We start from the raw sequence: 21,295 nt of genomic DNA, 5'->3' as shown, positions 1-21,295 counted from the left end.
CAAATCCTACTCAAATTTTTAGGAAAAAGGGTTTTGGTGCTCAATAGACTTTTATTGATCTAAAGGCAAGGGCTGGACAAGCTGCATGTCAAGGGTGCTTCAAACAGAGGTTATGTTTGATAGTTTGAGCTGTTTGTAAGTTAACACCACGCACAAGTTCCTAGTACAACGGCTGTACTCACACTCGCATCAGTTGTAGCTTGTATTTGTTTCACACCCTCCTGTTGGGATGCTGACGTATTGAGTCACATTGTACATGGCAGACACAGAACACATACATGAGGTGTAACACATTAGCTGGAGATACAGGCGTGGGCAACAGCTCATTGACAAATCAAAACTTGATTAGGTTATCCAAAATAACACACAAAATTAAATAAAAGTATTATAACTTTGGATGAGATGATACAGATCTTTGGGCTGATAAGGGATTGTTGGATGATTGCTTTGTCATTTTAATATTTCCACATTTAATAGATGAGAATTCAGAAGTACAAATTAACTAATCTAAATGTATTCAGACAATACGATGTATTGGTGCTAATACAGGATTTGTTACATTTTCAAACAAGGTCCAAGTCCCGAGTTGACTATAGTTGAATTAGTTTACTTGAATAAGCAGTTGTGTTGAACCAACATCTGATATGTTGACATGCTGTTGCATACGAGATATTGCTTGAAAGACAATTAAAATAAGTTAATAGAAAAGGAAAAAACATAAACACAAGAAAAGCACATTACACAATTAATATATAGATAGAATATATAACAACGTGGCATGTTGGACAGTGTTTCCTCCTGTTGTGCGTACAGTATATGTCGTCACTCTGCCATAGAATAAGGATCAAGCGACCAAAACATTTCATCAGGAATGATAACGGAAAATGAAGAGGAAAAAGAGGTTTGGTACAAACAACTTCAGGGGATTGATATTAGATTTATTCTCAAACAAAACTGAGGTTATATCAGACATGTACAAGGATGCAAATGAGCATCCTGGGTGGCAATATGACCAACTGTCTATTTACATGTTAACCTAATACTTTCACAGAGTGCTGAAATACACAAGTATTGCTCAAGGGAGTCTTGAAAGCTACACATAATACTATAATTGCATGCTCCTGTGATACTGTGTTTTTCTTTTACTATTCAGTACACAGTGCATCCTTCTTGGTGCATAGTTAGTTCATACGTATTGCAAACTGGGTGTATTATTTTGGTCTTAATTGAGAAGATGCAGTGCTGCTAATTCATCATGATATCAGCTGAAATATGTCATACGGATGACAGAAAAAGCTGATGTGAGGTGAATAGTCAACAGAGATGCAGTGTCTAGAAGATGTATTGTGTTACTGTCCATTGAATGGCTGTGACATTAGATAAGGGTTGAAGTTAAGATGATGCATTAAGTAGTGAGGAATATTATCAACACAGGACTGCAAATATAATGATTCCTGTTTTTTGTTGGTACCTTTTTATATCTACCTTTATCCTCAGGTCTAAATAATAGCAAATTAAAAATATATATTTTCGTTCATATTCCATGCTGTGTATCTTTACCACTTTGGATTAAGCTGGCAAACAGAAAGTGCTAATGCTCTTTGCAACAAAGCTGTGGAGTCAGTGGGGACCCCAGGGTCAGATGATATAGTCTATCTCTGAGTACAGACTGTCTGTCAGTTCCTCTTCACTCGAGTCCTCTCCTTTAAGGCACATGGACCCTCGCCTGTCGAAAAGCAGAGCACCTCAGTGTAGTATTGGGGATAAAGACATTTAGTAAAATGCATATAAAGCTTTAAAGGAATACTTCCCCCGTTTTTAAATGGAGTCATTACACCGTGTGTCCTTTAGATATTGAAGAAAACGTTTATTTCTAGTGCCTCCGCCGTAAATAAAGAATCCAAAAAGGGAGAAAACACTCTTTACTAACTGATGTACAAGCAGGCTGTCTTTAATAACAAAACTATATCAAAACTAAAACTTGTGCAATATAATCTCATAAAGTAACACATTTTCAGTTGTATAATCACTACTTCCAAAACATAAGCTTTTTCACTAAACCTTACTATGTCATACACTTAAAAAGTCACGTTGGAGCAGGTGTGCTGTATGTTTTGAAAGTAGTGAACATATGATGATATAAATCAAACTTGGATTGTGCAACACACGTTGTGGAGGTTTTGTAAAAGGATGCTTGATGTAGTTTTGCTGTTGTAGAACGCTGCCCCCATTTACTTTAATTCATACAATACTTTTCTTCAGTTTTTGGATTTGTAATTCACCTTGGAGGCATGGGACAAAAACACAGTTCAAGGTAACACTGGGTGCGTAATTATAAACAAATGATAACTCAGAGGGTGAAGGATTCCTTTAATGTCATTTTGTAATGATTTTATGAGAATAGATTACTCAAAAACAATGATATGCTATTATGTACTTCACTCACCCCAGATGCTGGCAGTGGAGATTTCCTGCACATGGGCAATGTTTCCTGGGTCCATCGTCCTGGACGTCCCAGGACAGCAGCTCCAGCAGGTGGTTGGAGGCCCCAAAGCAGCGCTCACGCTCTATGGGCTTGGTCGAGCAGACAGGGAAGAGCAGCGCTGAACACAAGGACAACACACAGATACATGTTGCGAGAGAATGCAGAGAATAGTTTAGCAGCATACAGTGAACAGTGTGCTGTACCTTTGTGGAAAAGACAGCAGAGGTCCGGGCTGCAGTCGGTCTGATGTTCACAAGTGCTGCCCGCCTCTCCTTTTGTTGCATTCACACTGCACTGACCCCATACACACAGCTGGTCCCCACAGCACTCCTTATCCTTAGTGCAGGACTGAGAGAATAGAGAGAAAATGGTTTAAGCAGAAAGGTCAAAAGCACTCTTCTGACAAAAAGTTATAAAAACCTTAATCAAATTGCTATTTCATGGTGGCATTAATAAATAGGCAATGCGTGAGCACACACATCTTATTCAGGGAGTAACCTTTATATACAAGATGAATGAAAATACCTTTAAAAAAGCAAAAAAACTCACAAATGCAAAGTGTTACCACTAGATGGCTGTATATGATGTAGAGAAGCAAGGAAATGGACACAAGGAAAAATAAGAAAAAGAAAACATTGATGTACAGGCAACATGACAGGAAAATAAAATAACAATTTAACCGCTAACCGCAGCTGCACTGTACCACATGCATCAGGGCTATTTTTTTTAAAGGATTGAAATACAAGTCTTGGATACGCCGGGCAGCTGCATTTGGTGTATAGAAAACATTTTTCTCTGCAATAATAATTTCAGTCAATCAATGTTTTTAATGTTCCTAACCTTGCATTTACACAGGAATTACCTATACAGTCTATGATATCACCAGACAGCCAATATGTTAGTATGGTTAATCAAATTATCTTTGTGACACAGGTGTCTTAAAAGTTAAAAAGGCTGAAACTCACCCTGTGAATGACAATAATTATCTCTAGCGTGAGGTCTGCTAATTCTTTAACTTAAATATGCATGAGATCCGTGGGTCACATGGTCTCTGATAGCAGTAAGATAATAACTTGTTCCTACACAACCTTTATGAATTGTTAATTTGGGGATACGGGCAACAGTGTTCTGGTTATTTCCATGCAGAGTTTTCCAGTGCAGCATATTTGACGAGACACAGATCCTGTCCTCTATGTATTTATTATCAATGTACACTGTATCGGTGTTTGGCAGACTGCCAGCATCTTCATCTCTTTGCACTGCTTCTCTCTGCTACATAGTTCATCCAATGAAGGCACTATGAATAAGCAGCAGTAGGGTAGTCTTAAATAAAAACCAATGGCTGACTCTCTAGAGAGAAGACTTTCATTACTGATATTATTTTAGTTGTAGACGTCCTTTGAGAGAGACAGCAGCGGGTAAAGACGAGCTCATATTTAACCTTGACACATGATGTTCTTTCATGTGCACCTCATAGGACAGAGTGTTCACAAACAACACACTCCGGTTACACTTGTGGACACGCTGCAATGCAGTCCGAGTGAAACCCCAGCCCGCCGGAAGGGACTGTGTGTGTGTGTGTGTGTGTGTGTGTGTGTGTGTGTGTGTGTGTGTGTGTGTGTGTGTGTGTGTGTGTGTGTGTGTGTGTGTGTGTGTGTGTGTGTGTGTGTGTAAGCAACATTTTAGAGAAAATAAATGCCAAAATAGTGCAGTCGTCCACATAAATGTAACTAAAGTTCACCTACCATATCGACTGTTTTACAAGGCAGACACTTGGAGTTGTGTGTGTCATGAAGGCAATATCGGTCCTTCCCACAGTCTCCATCAGCACTGCATCCCTAGACACAAGAGAGAGGATTTACTTCTAACTCCAACACATGGAATAAGAAGGTTGTCTATGTTTCCATGAACATGAGTGATTTCCTGATGATCTACTCAAATCAATCAATACTCAAATTATGCATTTTATTGTAAAATATGCAAAGCAAATATCCGTCTTAAAATGTCTGCCCATCCATCAGTTTATCATGTGACTCTTTATTGAATATTTAAAGCTGCCACATATTTAAAAGGAGTTTTATTTTTATCTCTTGAAACTGGGACAGACTAGTGTCCCAAAGTACGTACAGTAGGTAAACATAATCCAGTTCTTCTGCCATTAAACAAAGTAAAAAATTGTTTTAATACAATAAAAATGTAGACTTGCAATATGCTAAGGTGATGATCCACATCATTATTATTCTGACAAGGTCATTCAGGTAATAGTTTTTATCTGGTGTGTTAAACAAACTCTAAAAATAAACATGTAAAAGTTATTAAGATGCAATATGGTAACTTGCATAGGAAGCTTTTCCATGAAGTGAATTCCCCCAAAAGCCAGTCAGCACTTTGAAAAATGCACTGCATAATTACAGGAACACACTGCACATCCCACATACACTTTTTATCAGCTGGGCATTATCCCAAGTAGATGGCTGTTTAATGCTGGCAGACATTAAGACATATTGATAATTTTTTGACTTAAAGACTTCTGGTCCATATTATATAAGACCATAGGTAAACTTACATTATCAATATTGTTCCCCAGGTCACTGAACTGGGCGTCTGTTGTAATGTTGTTCGTCTCCTTTGTGAAGATGGGACATCTGTTAGGTTTCATTCACAAAGGGAAACAAGAACAATCTCACTTTTGTTTACTGTTTTTAAACGTACCCGTTCTACTGAGGTGTGGACGGATTCATTATCAGAAGCAGTTTCATTGTGATGACTTGGAGGAAGGTTATTGGGATGAGGGCTGGAACTGTCACTCTCGTTGTCCTTCTAGAAGAATTGGAGAGATGATCAGATACAGATTTGAGATAAAATTATGCATTAAGAAGTCACTCCCATATTCTAGCTCCGCCACTGCTGCTTTTTTTTAACTGTCTATTCCTCACTAAAAATAGATCTCATTATACCAGCCAACTATGTATACAAATACACAGTTTTGATCTGAAGTGAGCAGTGAAATAATACCATGTCATGTAAAAACTAGATGCTGACTAACTGTCTGCCTACTTGATGAAACGCATCCTCAGGCTTGTGCTGCAGATCCTCTGGCAGCTGCTCCACTTCCACAAACGTGCTGTCCTGCTCCGTGCCTCCCTGGACCGAATTATCCAGCAGGATGTGACTGATGCCTGAGTTCACTATCTCAGGGAGGATGCCATTGCAGACAGCCGTGAGAGCCAAAACTAGCAGTGCGACTTGCATCCCCATCCTCATCACCATGCTGCTGCTGCTGCTGCTGCTGCTGCACTGTGAGGAGGGTGTGGCTGTGATGCTGAGAATCAAACAGCGCCACAGCTGATATCCGTCACGGAGAGGTCATCACCTCATGCATAACGTCTCTTAAACAGGTACCAACTCACAGTAGCTGAAGCTAGTTTAAACTGGAATATATGAGAAAAAAAAAACGTTTCTAAATGTAATTACTAAAGTAGCCAAAGTGGCTATTTCAGTCAAAAATAAACGTGTGTTCTGAAGTTAAAGCACTGTTTCCAACATGTTCAAATGCTGTGAGAATTCAAAAGAAAATTCACCAATCTCCATTGAATTGCGTAGAAAAATGTTTAAGGAAAAGAAGGAACAAGAAAGAAAAATTAAAGATCTAAAACGTGGACAAACTAAATCACAATTACCATGGGTTAGTGAGGAAATGTGTTTTCTTACTTTTGGTGAACATTTATGCCCTGTGCAATAATACTATTGTAATCGTGCAACACACTGGTTAAACGTTTTTATATTGTTTTCATTTTATTGTAATACTATTTATTGAAGTACAACGAACATATTTGACATTCTATTTTGTATTTAATTTGTATTTAAAATGTTTCAATAACTTACAATTGAAGCAACTGGCGTAGACCTACTCCAATTTCCACCGGGGCTCAACGTATTTCCGAGTCTTAACTAGTCTCCTGTAGTTTCACAGCCTGACCTCAAGATGGCGACATTTGCTTTCATGGTAAAGATATTCAGACCAGGGTCTCCATTTTTTGCCCACTCGTTTTCAGATTTTCAATGCTTTTGTGCTGCGTGGACTGTAGTTTCTGCTGACACGCTGTAAAATGTGTAATGAGGAACCACACCTGAAAGGCCAGTGTATTACAAGTATCAGAAATAGGTTTCACTCTTTATATTCCCACTTATTTGGTCTGAGTGAGTCTAAGCTATTTCTTCATACAATTCATAAACATCACGATATTTCAGTTTAATCTCATGAACAGGCTTTTACAAACATGTTAGTAAGGATTTAATAATCTAGTTTTTATTCAGTTTCTAACATTAAAAAGTCAGTTTAAATGAATACAGTCTATGATTAAACCCCATGAATCCAACCTGTTGTGCAAGTAGTCATTTTGTCCCGCAGGCTATCAGCAGACTGTGGGTGGTCGGATAAGTATTGAACTATGTGTTTGGCATGAGGAAGTGTGGATCCTCTGGATGAAAGAGAACTCACAGCAGTCCAGTAGCTGCTCTGCATAGCTGTGCTCAGGGATGTGTCCTGAGCCCCGCCCTCTAACACTGGACCCAGCTGCTCCATAGAGCTGCACAGAAACACTGCTGCCTCCTGCCTGCTGTCAGGGACTGAGGACCGACACGCTGCTCACACACACACTTCAGGACGGCGTGTGACCAAACACACTGGACAGAAGGAGAGTTCTAACTGATATATGTGGCAAGTCCTTTTGTTTTACACCTTATTTGTTATGTATTTCCTAAGTGATTGAGACACCTGACAGAAGTGCTGTTGTCCTTATTTCAAAATGTTACCTGCGGTTGCAACTCCATCAAGTTTTTGGCTATGACCCCGGCAATGTTGTATTACAAGTTGTCGCTTAAACTGTTTTATCAAAGTAACCCACAGTTTACACCGGTATTACTCGTTGTATCAACTAGGAAGCTAATTACGAGCAAATGCAGTGTGTTCTGAAACGTGGCTTTAAAGCAAGGTATCATTTTTTTGGGGAAGTTTAATGAACACGTGTTAAATCTCGTGTTTTAATATAATCACGTTGAGGACGCTGTCTGAGAAGAGTTAGATATCTTCTGGGGTTCTCTCTGTTACGTGATAACCATAGACTGTGTATATATATATATATATATATCACAAAGGTTAAATATCCACTTGTGTAACCTGTATTTTTGTCATGCTGATGTGTATGCTATAAATCACATGGAGGCATACATCACTGACTTTCAAACATGCCTCCCGGCCAACCCATTCAAAACGGGATTCACAGTCTGCCTGTAAATTCAAAGGAACAGGTACATCCAGATTATTGTAATCACATGCTAATGCTTTTGGTTGTTGTTTACTTAAAAAAAATCCAACCGTTAAGTAAAAGTTAATGTTGTTCTGTCAACAGGCTCATAAACTCTTCTGACTCCACCAGCGTTCACACTGTAAAGCCCTCCTCCTGTCTCTGTGGTTGTAATGGCACACACTGCATATTAAAGCAATGTGTGGTGTTGTCGGGTTACTGAATGAAGTTTAAACAGAAACTATAGGTTACTTACGTAACCCCTCTCTCAGAGTAACATGAAGTGAGATGTCTCACTATGGGATGCGCCTCATCGCGGAGCAAACCGAAGCATCAATCTCATTACGCCAATCCTGATTGGCTGGTGATCTTGACGTCAGGGGAAATCACCCCCTATAAGTAGCTTGTGCCACAACGCATGCGTCATTCAAAATAAGCACCTCTTCTCGCTTCACCATAGCAAGGAGGGCCGTCTGGTGAGACATCTCACTTCATGTTACTCTGAGAACTGGGGTTATGTAAGTAACCTATAGTTCTCATTCATGACACTCCGTTCGATGTCTCACTATAGGATATTGTAGCTCCCGCCATTTTTGCCATTTTCAGTAGTCACGTGATGGTCGTGACGTCATCCATGCGTTCACTTTGTCAACACATGGAAACATAGCTGAATATTTGAGTTCGGACTCGTCAGCAGAGGAAGAAGTTTTGATGTTTTATCAGTATGACAATACGACACCCTCTGTCCGTAGACCCTCACATCGTACAAGGAAAAACTTCCGAAGAAAACCCCCAGTTTAAAGGGAACATGGGAGAAACCTCAGGGAGAGCAACAGAGGAGGGATCCCTCTCCCAGGACGGACAGACGTGCAATAGATGCCGTGTGTAAATTAAAAAGATAATACATTTGCAACATAGGTAGTCCAGATGTTTGGAAATGCATGTGTGTATAATAGGAAGATGATATAAGATACTATATGTATGCATGTAGTACCACCCTTGCTAGCGATTCCCTCCCTTAGCATACTCAGCTTCGTTGTCCCTGGCCATAGAATCACGATTTTATGGGGCCGGAAAAAACTGGGGGGAAATACACACTAGCCGGTACTACACTATATGGAAAGGCCACCAAAAACTGTCCTGGCCTGGACGTTAAAGGATGTTAAAACGGGGCTAGCCGCTGCAATGGAAATGCGCTATAACATACCTTATTCTTACTCCGAGCACTACTTCTGCTCCTCCGTCGCTTCACACTTGCAGAGGGCGATATCTCAACTGGCCGAACTGGTGTCCTGGTCGGTGATGACACCAGAAAGACCGATGGTACTGCATCTCCATTAAGTAATGGTTGTTCCATAAATCCCATGTTATGTGTTATCATACTCTCAGAGTAGTCGTCCGGAAATTTGAAATGTTCGCTGCATACATGAGCCTGTGAATCTCTCGGTTCGGGCCGGCCACATTTCGCTAGCCACTGCCTCTGAATGTACTTCTTACGCTTACCTTTTGGCAACAGATGGAACCGAGCATTCCGTGGATTGTTCCTATCAGAATTGTGGCAATATTTCGCGATACAGTGAGGCATATTTGAAGAGAGAAACTACAGTAAATAACATGGAGATCAACGTGTCTTCGAAAACCAAACGCATGGATTACGTCACGTCCGGGAAATGGCGGCGCCCACAGTGTTGATGTTATTTCGGTATATAATCAGTTTAAAATCACTGATAATGTCAATTGGGGTACACGAACCAACCACCTTTGGTGTAAAGGCAGGGTTGGGCTTCAACAACACTCTCATTTGCCCTGGGGCAAACTGAGTGCATGAGGGATGTACAGACAGTGCATGAATATCGCTGACCCGCTTGGCGGATGCCAGGGCCAGTAACAGCACTGTCTTGAGTGACAGATGTTTCATGTCAGCTCCTTCCAGGGGTTCAAATGGGGTCATTTTGAGCCCATTTAAAACCACTGCCAAGTCCCATAAGGGCACCAGCGACCTGGAGACAGGGAGGAGCCTGCGAGCTCCCTTCATAAAACGGCAAACCAAAGGATGTTGGCTAGCTGTCTTACCCTCAAAGCACATGGCATGCAGCAATAGCAGCCAGGTACACCTTGATCGTGGAGAAAGCTCTGTGTTTATCGATCAAGTCCTGTAGAAATGATAAAATCACCCGACAGGACATTGAAAAGAGATGTGTCCTTCTTGAAGGCACCACTCCTCAAACACCCTCCACTTACAGTCGTAAAGAGACCTGGTGGAGGAAGCTCTCGCACTCTGAATAGTGTTTATCACCTTCTGAGGGAGTCCCACTGTATTCAGATTGTACCACTCACGGGTCAGGCCCATAGTGCCCCGTGCTCTGGGCGTGGGTGAAGGATCGCCCCCCCCGCCTGAGACAATCTGTCCCTGCGTGGTAGGGGCTGCCATGGCTGCCCGCACAACAGCTGATATTTCTCCGCCAGCCGTACATTGCGGGCTAGGGCGGAAACATCAGAGTAAGTGTGTGGCGTTGCTCCTTCACTCTGGCCAGAGTTGGGGGTAACAGAGCCAGGGGTGGGAACGCGTACAGAGGACCCGGAGGTCAATCGTGTACGAGTGCGTCCCCGCCTAACGGTGCGTTTAAATCGTGCATTAAAGAGAACAGCTGTCATTGAGCATTTTTTCTTTATGCGAACAGATTTAACGCGGCTCTGCCGTAACGCACCCACAGCGGACTCACGATCCTTGGATGTGGAGTCCAGTCTGCATAGAGTGGTGCACCTCTGGACAGTAGTTCTGTCCAGAGGTGCATCACTCCCGGTACCTGTGTCGCTCTGAGAGAGAGGAGACGTCTGCCGCTCCAAGGGATCAGTTTGTGTGCCTGGAGACAACGCAACCTCCCTTGGCGGTTCATACACGATATCGTGTTGTCTGTCCTTACGAGGACATGGTGTCCTCTGAGAGAAGGCAGGAAGCATTTTAGGGTGGGGAACACCGCTAAGAGCTCCGGGTGATTTACTTGCGCCCGCTGGAGGTCTCTGCTCTAGAGACCTCTCACCTTCCGTGAAAGGACAGCACCCGTAGGCGCGTCCCGCACTAGAAAAGTCGGGTGTAGTGCCACTATGCATTACATAATAACCAGTACACTCCGCACTTCGTGGCGCGCAGGGTATAGTTTTATTATGAGACCCATTTTGAGCGGGTGCTTTACGAGGACATTTGTCTGCGTAATCTGACTCTGCTCGGCGGGCATTATAGATAAAACCCTTCTTTCAGAATATGGGTTGACTCTCTCTGGGCTTGTGAAAACAGAAAAAGTGTAACTGTTTTGAGAAGCCCAGGCAGATGTCGTGAGTATCTCCTGCTGTATGCTCCTTACGGCCCCTACACACGGCGGCGTGCGTTGCCGCTTGGCGGTGGGCGTGTCTTCAGCTTGAGGAGTCAACGCGAGCAGCCCGACCAACAACCAATCACATGAATGTCCCGCCCCGGACATACAAAGCAAAGCATTCATGCTACATCCATACTGGCTAAATATACTGTCTCTGCTTGCTAGCTGTCCATTCAAACGAAATACACTGGATATAAACTCCCCAAACAAGCGAAAACCTACCAGTTTCACCCACTGTCTTTGCCACCTCCCCCATGCCTGGCTCCTCCGGTTTGTATCCCTGTATGTTCCCTACCGCCACGATCATTTTCTCCTCCTTTTGTTGACATATGGGAAATAACTGCGGTCTGGCTCTCCCAACATACACCCGGTTTGATTGGCTACTGCTTGTACTGTCAGATTTACATACGAGGGATTTGATTGGCTGACACCTCCGTCGAGGCGGCAAAAGTAGAACATTGCTCTACTTTTGCAGCGAGCACCTCGAGAGAAGCTACGCTTTGCTCCCACAATGCAGTTCGGCGAATCGTGACGTCACCCCATTCAAAGTGAATGGGCAGAAGTGTTGAAGTGGCAACGCACGCCGCCGTGTGTAGGGGCCGTTAGAGCCAGCTGAGATGCCACGCTTACGGCTCCAGCCGGCACTGCGCATGCGCGTGACGGTGGTGCCCTTACAGCTCCAGCCGGCACTGTGCGTGCGCGTGGCGGTGGTGCCTTCACAGACCCGTCAATAATCCTCGGGCGTGTTCCAGCTTGCCTTAGCTGCTCTCAAAAGGGGAAGAATTGGCGGGCTGTTTCTTGGTTTTATTGATTTTCTTTTCATTTTTTTGAGCTGCGCCCTCGGCCTAAAGCCTGGATGCGTCAGCGGCAAATGTTTTATGACAGAGGAATCAATCAACGTGTGACATGTGTTTGTGCGGACTTGAGGATGGTGTTTAGGCATCTCTCGAGGCGGTGGGAACACATTCACGGAGGGGAGAAGGAGGGGCTGTCACGCCGCTCGCTTCTTCTTCCTCGACTGCTGGCCGAAATTCTGGGTTGGCTGAGACTGAGCTGCAGCCGGAACCGGAGATTTTCTCGGCCAACTTGCCCTTGTCTCCAGCCTGGGCTGGGGACTCGGGGTGGGCTGCGACCTCTGCTTGTCTGGTGCTTTAAACCGGGCAGAGTTCGCTTGGGTGAAGGACTGCTGCTGCGAAGGCAGCGGCTGGACCCTTCGAGGGAGGCAGAGGTGGAGTGCCTCGTCCTCCTTCTTCTTCGTCACACCTCCTTTGCATGGAGGCGAGAGCGGAGCCGAAAATTCCCTCGGGAACGATGGGCATATCCAGCACATCTTCCTTTTCTCGGTCAGGGAGGTTGGTGAGGTTGAGCCATCTCGCTCTTTCCTGCACCACCATGATCCCCATTACTTTGCCCGTGGCCTGGACGGTGCAGCGCTGGACACGGAGGCAAATGTCCGTGACCGCTGCCATCTCGTCCAGAGTGGCTGCTCCTGGGCTACCAGACAGGTCCTCGCAGAGCTCCGCTTGGTAGGCGGTTAGCAGCGAGGACACGTTCAGGGCCCTGGCGGACAGCGCTGCAGCTTTGTAGGACTTTTCAGTCATTGTGGACTGAAAGCGGTCCGCCTTTGCTGGCAGCGTGGGTTTCCTGCTCGGTGAGGGGCCCACCTTTGGTAGAAGGTGGGCCGCCACCAGCGGTTCCATGGGCGGTATGCGGAGCAGGCAGAGCCTCTCCATTCCATCGCAGTCCAGGGAGGAGGCACCCTGGATTGGGACCTTGTTGCTGAAGGGCCGGTCTCTCCACGAGACCGACACTTCATCCAACATTTCTGGAAAAACCGGGAGGAGTTGCCTCCCTTTGCCCGCTGTTTGGGGAAGATGCTTCCCCTCGTAGCGGGACCTGGAGGTCTCCTTGGCCATTTCAGGCCATGGAACATTGAGTCTGACCGCAGCGCGTTTGCACACGGCCTGCAGGTCCATGCTCAGACCGGGCGAAGCTGGTGTGCTGTCGCCCGGGAGAGCAGCCCTCGCCCCAGGCTTTGCAGCCTGGGCCGATGACATGAAGGTGTCCTCCTCTTGTTCATCTGACTCGGACAGGAGGAACGCCAGGGCGTCCTCCTCATCGTCCTCCTCATAATCCAACTCGAGGACATCCTCCGTGGGTGAGACCGTGGTGAGGTCTAACCGGGAGCCCCAGCTCGGTAAAGCGCGGGAATCCGTTCCCGTGTGTCTTGTCGTCACCGGGTCCCGGCCTGCCAGGGCGCGGGATTCCGGTTCTGAGGCCATCGCTGATAATGAGCCCCAGACCGACACGGAGAGGGGTTCGCTCTCTGTGGCAGACGCCCCCGTGTCTTGACTGCCGGCCGGCGGGTCCATGGACATGGGGGGGTCCTGTTCCGACAGGCTAGCTTGTCTCGCTAGTCGTCGGCGAAGGCTCTTTACGGTGAAGCGGACACAATGTCCGCATGAGCCGGGGTTGTCGATAGCGCCTCGGGCGTGTTCCAGCCTGAGGCAGGACGAACAGACCTGGTGTGTGTCTGTGCCCGAGATTTTCAACCCGCAGCCGCAGAGTCGAGCCACCGAGTCCCTGAGTCCTCTGGTGTGAGGGAGAGGGGCGTCCATCTTTGTCGCGTGGAGAGGGCCCGCTCTCGACAGGTGGGACGGGAAAAAAGATAAAACCACCTTGTCCTTAATCCGGAGAAAAGGACGGTGTGGGTCTTTATTCCCGGGGGAAATACTGACTGGTGTGGCAGTATGCTCCTTTTTAATCCTTTTCCCCTCCGTGGAGGAGAGAAAAGAAAAAACTTCCTCGCTACCGTGGTGTCGGTAGAGAGGGAGCGAGCTAGCAACAGGTGTGCTGCTAGCTTAAAAAAATCGGACCTACCTTACTTTCTCGTAGAGAAGGGCGAGGTCGATTTTTAAGTACTAACGGCGTTAGTACTACCGTCTTCCTGCGAAGCAGAAGGAGTAGCCGGCTAGCGCCCGTCGACCGAAATGGTATTTGGGTTCAGTCTGTGGACAGTGAAGCTTGCCCGGCTACTGTGAGATGTGCTCTGAAGCGAGAAGAGGTGTTTGAATGACGCATGCGTTGTGGCGCAAGCTACTTATAGGGGGTGATTTCCCCTGACGCTGACGTCAAGATCACCAGCCAATCGGGATTGGCGTAATGAGATTGATGCTTCTGTTTGCTCCGCGATGAGGCGCATCCCATAGTGAGACATCGAACGGAGTGTTATGAATGAGAACGGCTACTGTTAATGTGTTCTAGTGTGTCTACAGGCAAGGAAACATAGCCACTGCTATTGATCAAATACACAGATTAACTTTTGATAAACACCGGTTTCTTGATGAAGCAGGAAAAAACATGTTTTTTTTTTCTGATTCATTCAGAAAAAAAGCTTGTATACCTCCCACGTTTCCACATACCGCATGAACTCAGTCCGGTGTGACTCATACGTCTTGCAAGATGATACATGATTTGTTCTGCAACATTTTTAAGGAGGGTCAACAGAGTCATACAAACAGTGAGCTCTACTTCCCATTGTTGTGTGAGCAATCATTTCCTGTATACTCTAACACTGTCTAGGATACAGCTTGCCCTTATATCAGACTGTAAAATCCACATTTTTGTTCTAAACACTGATGGTGCATGTGATTTATGCTCCCAGTGTTCAACAACCTCTTTGCACAAACAGCAACCACTGTATTCTCTTCTTACTGGAATAACCCCCTCCTAGTTTTTTTTTGTAATTCATGTGCTATGTTATAAATATATGGAAAGACAATGTCAACAGTGTATTTCTCAAGAGACAAGTACTCTTTTGGCGATAGTTTATCAACAGTGTTTTTTTTGTAGACGTAGCTGCAAGGCTTCTGTTCTGAAGCCCAGTGATTACAGGTTTAACTCTGAATCATGTTCTCCTCCTTCCAACAAACACAGTCCCCCTAGAGCGGAGAGAACATACAAACGTCTGCAGATCACAAGGCTGTACGAACAAATACAACTAATGTCCTGGACTTCCCTGTAACCACCATGAGATATTGGTGTATCAAACCACTTCAGTTGACATTGACAGTCCATACAAACTTCCACATTTTTTAAACAGAATTTGTTTGTTGGCGGAGTGTTTGAAAAGAGCTCCATGGCATCAGCACGGCTTCAGTAGCTTACAACTACCAATGCCTGTGCCAGCCTTTTATTTGTAGGTTGTAATTAACAGCTTTACTGGAGTTTAACTTAAAAACAGTGTGGAGATAAAAAAGCCATCAAGGCCTAAATTATGATGACAGAAAACCTAAAAATAATACCTCGTCTTTTAGATGCAATCTATTCCATTTAAAGTCTCCTGCAAGATTATCCCACAAGTCTCAGTCTTCAGTCTTTAAGTTGCTCCTACTGTAAAATCATTACCATTGCCAATGATTTCAATTCCTTTTTGTTACAAGAACAGGAACAAAACTACTGTGAATTCCACTGAGACAAATGTAACATTTGTGATATTGGGCTATATAAATAAACATTGATTGATTGATACTGACCTGATTTTCATGAAACTTATTCAACCCTTCCATTTCAAAATTGGTCCAAATCAGCGGGTGGAGTTATTTTTCAACAAATGAAAGACCTAGTGAGTGAGCAAATCAGTACAATACTTCTGATTCATAAAGATATGTGAGGATGTAATGCTGTGGATGGAAACAATGTAACTGTTTCACACAGCCCGATAAACAGACTGAGTGGAAGCTTGTGCTCATTATTGCCAGGGAGGTGTTGTAAACTTTCTCATTCCTCTCAGCAATATGTTTCCTTCCTGGTTCCACAGCATTAAAAAACCGGACACATGTGTCCAGGAACCAGCAGAGGTGGTGCATGTTGTTCCCTTTTTGCCTGCTAGCCTGTAAACATCAACACATATGTAAGCTCTCTTCAAAGCTGCTACATCCCAAGATATGTCATGACACAACTAAACCATAGCACCCCTCGAGATAGAGCCACTGAAGGAGGGACAAGGAGACTTTGCTGTGGTAGAGTCACAGCAGGATATGATTAACCCGTTCCAGCTGGTCAGCGAGGAGCACGCTGAAAAGGGTTTAAACTTATCTGAGTCATGCTTTCAAATCACAGAGGTGGAATTGTACAGAGGCAGCTCTCCTCTGAGCTTTGATCTAGACAGGAAAACAGACTCTCCGCAGGAGAAGTTTGGAAGGGAGGCATCTGAAGGAGAATGCACTCCAATGTAAAATAAGGCTTTGTATCTCTTCCTCAGAGCATCACCATGATGCATCGCTCAATTACCAAAACACTTCTAATGTTACAGCAAGTCCATAGTGTTGTTTTTGTTATTTGTTGTTGTGCGAAGCTTTACTCTGTGTTGCTTTCAAGTCCTGCTACAGTTTAACATGAGTGACCGTAGACCGCTTGTCTGCTATTGATTGGGACTTTGAACATTTGTGTTATCATCTTAGGTAGTTTTGTTTACAGGGTCGAGCCCTGTTGATAACTTTTCATGTGATGTGCTGTTTTGGCCTGAAACATGACTCTTCATGTCTATTCTGGGCCTGGCTTTACTGATTGTTGCCTTACAGAATCGGCTATTCCTGCCAGGCAGTATTACCGCCGTCTGCACCTTCTACCCCTGTGATATGGACGAATGAGAGACGCCCACTGATCTTTGACCCTCAGTGTCAGTCAGTGTGCAGCTTGTCTTCGCCTTTGTGATTTACATTTGCTACTTTTGGCGGTTAAGAGGATCAAAGTTCACAAGTTTGTCTCTTCCGAAGGGTACGTGAGTCTGTTTTCCTTTATCTTAGTTCATTCGTTGACTGTTAATTCTTATAAAATAAGACATATTAATTGTTACACATGAGAATGTGTAGTTGGGGCTGAATCATTAATCAGACCTTTATGGTCATTGCAATGGACTAGTCCAATATCTGCAGGAGGTAAAATATTTGTCAAAATGCCATACTGAATTTAGCACTGTAGTGCTGCAGAAAGTCCTGATGGACAAATCATATTTTTGCAGACTGTTCATTTGATAGAGATCCTGGCAAACCACACTTTATATTTCAGAGATAAAAATAATAATGATACAAAGATTATTAGTCCCTGTAATAAAGAGAAAGAATATCACAATTCCAATATCCCTCAAAATGATATATTTGTTCTCCTTTAGTGTAGTCATGGTCCGATTAATTGTTCTAGTGAATTGTTGTTGTGTCAGCAGCTGGGCAGGCTCAGTGTGTCCAGAGGAATCACTCTCTGAAGGAGCCATGTGGTGAACACACCTCGTGGGCAGAAGGCCTGCAGACAGCAGCCTTCAAAGCCTGCTCCTGTTTTGTCTAAACTCACAGGTTTCTCCCCTGTAGTTGACTGACTCTTATCTGTTCTGTCAGTGTTTCTACCTTGCTCGTCGTGACAGACCTTTTGGCACCGCTGCCCGAACATGCAGCCAGGTTTCAGAGGGCTGTGATAATACTGTGGTCTCTGGGTCCGGGTGAAGGGCAGAGCCCGCGGCTGAAGTCCATGAGTGCTCTGTTTTCTGAGGCACACTGCCTGCTTATCGAGCCTACAGAGGGTTCCTTCCTGGTGTTCTTCAGTCCAGTCTGTAATTACTGTTGCTGGCTGGCCACACTACAGTATGTGCATTTTCCCAGCACTTCCAATGTTTTTCTTGTGTTGTCGGCTTCCCATTGTACTCCGATAGCCTGAAGCTATGTACTCTGCAAAAACAAATGAAGACATTGCGTCATCGGTTCGACCCAGAGTTGAGTGTCTTTACAGTTTTGTCATTGTCGGAGTCACACTGTATGATTTAGAAAGGACTGGCTAATGAAGCCCAGGCAAACACGTGGGCACTTTTGGATTGTTCATGTACTGCACATGTTAATGTGTTAAAGAAAGTACTTCTGGGATATGAATGGATAGTTATTTATTGATAGAAAATCCAACAAAAACACCAAAACCAACCAAGAATCGATCTTTCTAAAATGGATTACCCGCTGGCCAAAGCCTATATCTTCATCCCTGCCATGAACCTCCACTATGTAAATAAAACCCTGCTAATGAGTCACATTCGTGTATAAAAAGATCAAAATAAAATGTGTATGTTTTACAGGAATGTGGTGGGAACGTGTGTGTTAAAAGTGGACATGTTTTTATTTTATTATTTAAATGCTCATTTTACCTCCCAGGTGTAACTGGTCATTTTTCACATTCCTATCATTCCCCTGTATTGTAGAAACCGATAGATAGCTTTGTCTCTCTTATTTCTGTACCCTCGGTCACAGATCTATCTTCTGGAAGTACAGACAGTTTTCTCTGTGGGCAATGGGCCAGAGTACATTAAAGTCATACATGAATAATGTTAAAATTATACATATCGGAAAAGTATCCGAACACAGAAGTTTGTAGCTTATCACTGAATAAAATCCTCACTGTTGAAACATAAATGAACCCTTCACTTACCTAATTAGGTACAGTCATTTAAACTCAATCAGATTTTTCTAAACAGACAGGAGACTTGAGGAGGAAACTGCTCATTATTCAACTCTGATCCCCTTAAGCATTATATGGTTCGTTTGTGATGTATAGTGTGTGTGCAGTCAGTGTGTGTGTGTGTATTCTTTCCGCTTCGTGTGTCATTAGTTGTATTTTTACAGTCTTTTTGTGGGTTTGTGCTGTCTGCCCACAATTGACTTTCCATTCTGTCAGACCGAGATGGTGAAGTCATTGGACTCTGTCTGAGACAATGCAGTTTGAGTGTTGAGCGTAAGTGGTACCTTTTTCATTGGTCCTCGCAGACTCGTGCAACACATGGTTCCAATAGTTGTGCTTTTTTAACCACTTTACTTGGACTGAAACGGAAAAGCATAAGTGCCGTCAACATGTCTTTATTTGAACTTTCCACCAATGCTCGAGAGATTATTGAACACCGGCCAAAGTTTAGAATAAAAAGGATGTTAACATAAAGTTATTAATAGCTGTTCTTGTGAAAAGACAGCAGTTATGAAAATGCACGTCTGCTTATCTGCACAATATGTTATATTCTGTTAACATCTCTCTACCTCAAACAACATATTTTAACCTCAACTGTCAAAAGTAATGACTCCACAGGCTTTATAGAAGATATTATGTAGGCCCCAAACACTCCACATACCACATGCTAGAATACACAGCAATTTCCCATCACAGTCTGCTGCCATGCATGAAAGATTAAAGCACCTGCATCATATATCGTGCCTGTCTCAGTCATCGCTCCTCACTCGTTGACAATCTGAATAAATTCCCCCCAAAAAACGATGGCGGTGGTCCTGTGACTGTCTGTCTGGTGGAGCCAGTGAGGGGCTAGCAGAATGTTGAGGGCTGCTGATGTAGCAGGGCTATGCACGTGGCAAAGGAATGTCCGCTCTCCGAGTTTGAGGCTGAATGTCGGCTGTGTAAGGCCTCGGGGCTCCACAGTATCTCCCCACAGGTCAGGGGCTTGTAAAGCTACACAGGTGACCAAAGGAGAGACTGAGGGTCACTTGGGTGCATAGTATTTCTACAGGGTGGTTGGTGTTGTTGGAGTCTTTCTCCTAAACAGGATGCAAACACGCAGCCAAGCAGGTTATTGTGCAAATGAATATGCTAATTTTAGCATGGGGACACACACTGTTGCTGTCGGAGCAATATTCAAAACATCCCCACATTCAAATCATAATGAAATATGTTGTGACCCAGTGTTTAAGGATTATCAGAAGTAGCTCCTAACTTTGCCATTGCGTTGTTGTATTGTCCCTGGCTGAAGCTGTCTTTGAGCAGTTTCGTGTCACAGTCGGGATACTACCAGGAGTGGGGTGTGACCGTAATTTTAGATTATTGCGGGGGGCTGTTTAGAGTCCTGCACAGCTAACCTGACCTCTCCTTTAACCTTGCCCATCCCGCTCTATGGAACATTTAAATATCAAAGGCAGATGTGTCCCAAAACTCACAGAAGTGGTCTCCTCCCCACGCATGCTAAATGCAGAACATTTCCACATTTTACTTTTAATGTTGTGTTTGGGCAAAGATTTTTCTGGCATGGTTTAGGAATTGCTTGATGGTTGATTGGAGTTAAGAAAATACTAAACTGTATTTTATTTAATTCTGTCAGTTTCTGTAATGGTATATTTCCATTACATATTCTTCCTCAGAAGAAGGCGGACTATGAAGCATGCATACACAATCAAAGTTCATTAATCTGTGTTTGTCTGAACTTGCATTACAACTGGTTTCAAAGACCTCTCTCTCTTCTGCTGAAAACATTGTCTGGTTTTCAGCCACAAGACAAATACTTCTCCGGTCTACTCATCCATGGTCAGTCCTGCATACCAGGAATGAAAGGTTTGAATTCCTTGCAAGTTGCAATAATAAGGAAACCACTTTTACCATTGTTGAAGATGTACAGTATAAATGTTTTTGCCAGCTGTGACAATGCACTGGTGTTATTGTTTCCACCTTTTGAGTCTGTGTGTGTGTCTGTGGACAGATTTCCTTTATAGCAATGGCGTTGCAACAGTGCAGGAAGCGGTTCAAATGTTCCATCGTTGTCATAGTGATTCAAATATGTGACATTTGAAGATATGGTCTGGGCAAGGAGGTAAAGGGCCAATGGACTTTCCCCCAAACTTTATGCACATGGCAGAGTTAGCCTCACGAAACCCAACAGGTGCAGTTCAAATTTAAAATGAAAGCTGGCTTTGGAGATGGGTGTGCTCTGAGCAAGAGGGCCAGAAGTAGGGGGCATGGACTCCAATGTATGCCCCTAGTGCAATTTGGCAGATGTGATTCAATCGCAAGATATATACTGCTTACTGTACTGTACTTTATAGTTTTGATCATTTGTTTATGGTGACTACCTCTTGTTGGTTCTTCACTGATTTAATTCTGTAAAGGGTTATGCCTCTAAAAAGCACATGTAGTAAATGTGCTCAGCAGCTGTCTGACAACGACAGGCAGCTCATTTAACTTTTTTTGGTTCAATCCCCAGTCTTTATCTACACTGTCTTGTCTCTACTTGAAATGTTATCTCGTCAGTGTGGGTGTAAGCTAACTGTACTGTACCGAGGACTGGTACAGAGCAGCCTCTTGATAATTCGGTAATGTCTGCTTGA

At 44.0% G+C, this 21,295-nt stretch overlaps 2 protein-coding genes across 13 annotated transcripts in view; one reads left to right on the top strand and one right to left on the bottom strand.

Moving 5' to 3' along the window:
* Positions 1-65: 65 nt before the first annotated feature.
* On the bottom strand, positions 66-6,802 carry dkk3a (dickkopf WNT signaling pathway inhibitor 3a). 3 transcript variants are annotated; one of them, XM_034111544.2, is made up of 8 exons: positions 6,371-6,802; positions 5,543-5,807; positions 5,198-5,305; positions 5,052-5,111; positions 4,231-4,323; positions 2,689-2,833; positions 2,447-2,603; positions 66-1,726 (listed from the first exon to the last, which is right to left on the bottom strand). In XM_034111544.2, the coding sequence occupies exons 2-8, from the start codon at positions 5,753-5,755 to the stop codon at positions 1,639-1,641; spliced, it is 864 nt and encodes a 287-aa protein (XP_033967435.1). In that variant the 5' UTR covers positions 5,756-5,807; positions 6,371-6,802; the 3' UTR covers positions 66-1,638. The 3 variants fall into 3 exon arrangements, with proteins under 3 accessions (XP_033967435.1, XP_033967443.1, XP_033967468.1); XM_034111552.2 differs by having other exon boundaries at positions 5,543-5,782; XM_034111577.2 differs by having other exon boundaries at positions 5,543-5,830; positions 6,371-6,401.
* Positions 6,803-6,883: 81 nt separating this feature from the next.
* Positions 6,884-21,295, top strand: part of mical2a (microtubule associated monooxygenase, calponin and LIM domain containing 2a) — a 38,366-nt gene continuing 23,954 nt past the window's right edge. For 7 of the 10 annotated variants that reach the window (XM_071206889.1, XM_071206891.1, XM_071206888.1 and 4 more), the window contains exon 1: positions 6,885-7,205. The gene's annotated coding sequence lies outside the window, so the exon portion shown is untranslated. Of the gene's footprint in view, positions 7,206-16,825; positions 16,944-21,295 lie in introns of those variants that run through there. The other 3 variants (XM_071206887.1, XM_071206901.1, XM_034111472.1) reach the window with 3 other exon arrangements.

Source organism: Pseudochaenichthys georgianus, chromosome 3 (assembly GCF_902827115.2).
Source record: "Pseudochaenichthys georgianus chromosome 3, fPseGeo1.2, whole genome shotgun sequence".
Lineage (NCBI taxonomy): Eukaryota > Metazoa > Chordata > Actinopteri > Perciformes > Channichthyidae > Pseudochaenichthys > Pseudochaenichthys georgianus.
Note: the sequence above shows the minus strand (reverse complement) of the source record. Positions and strands in the feature narration are given on the sequence as shown.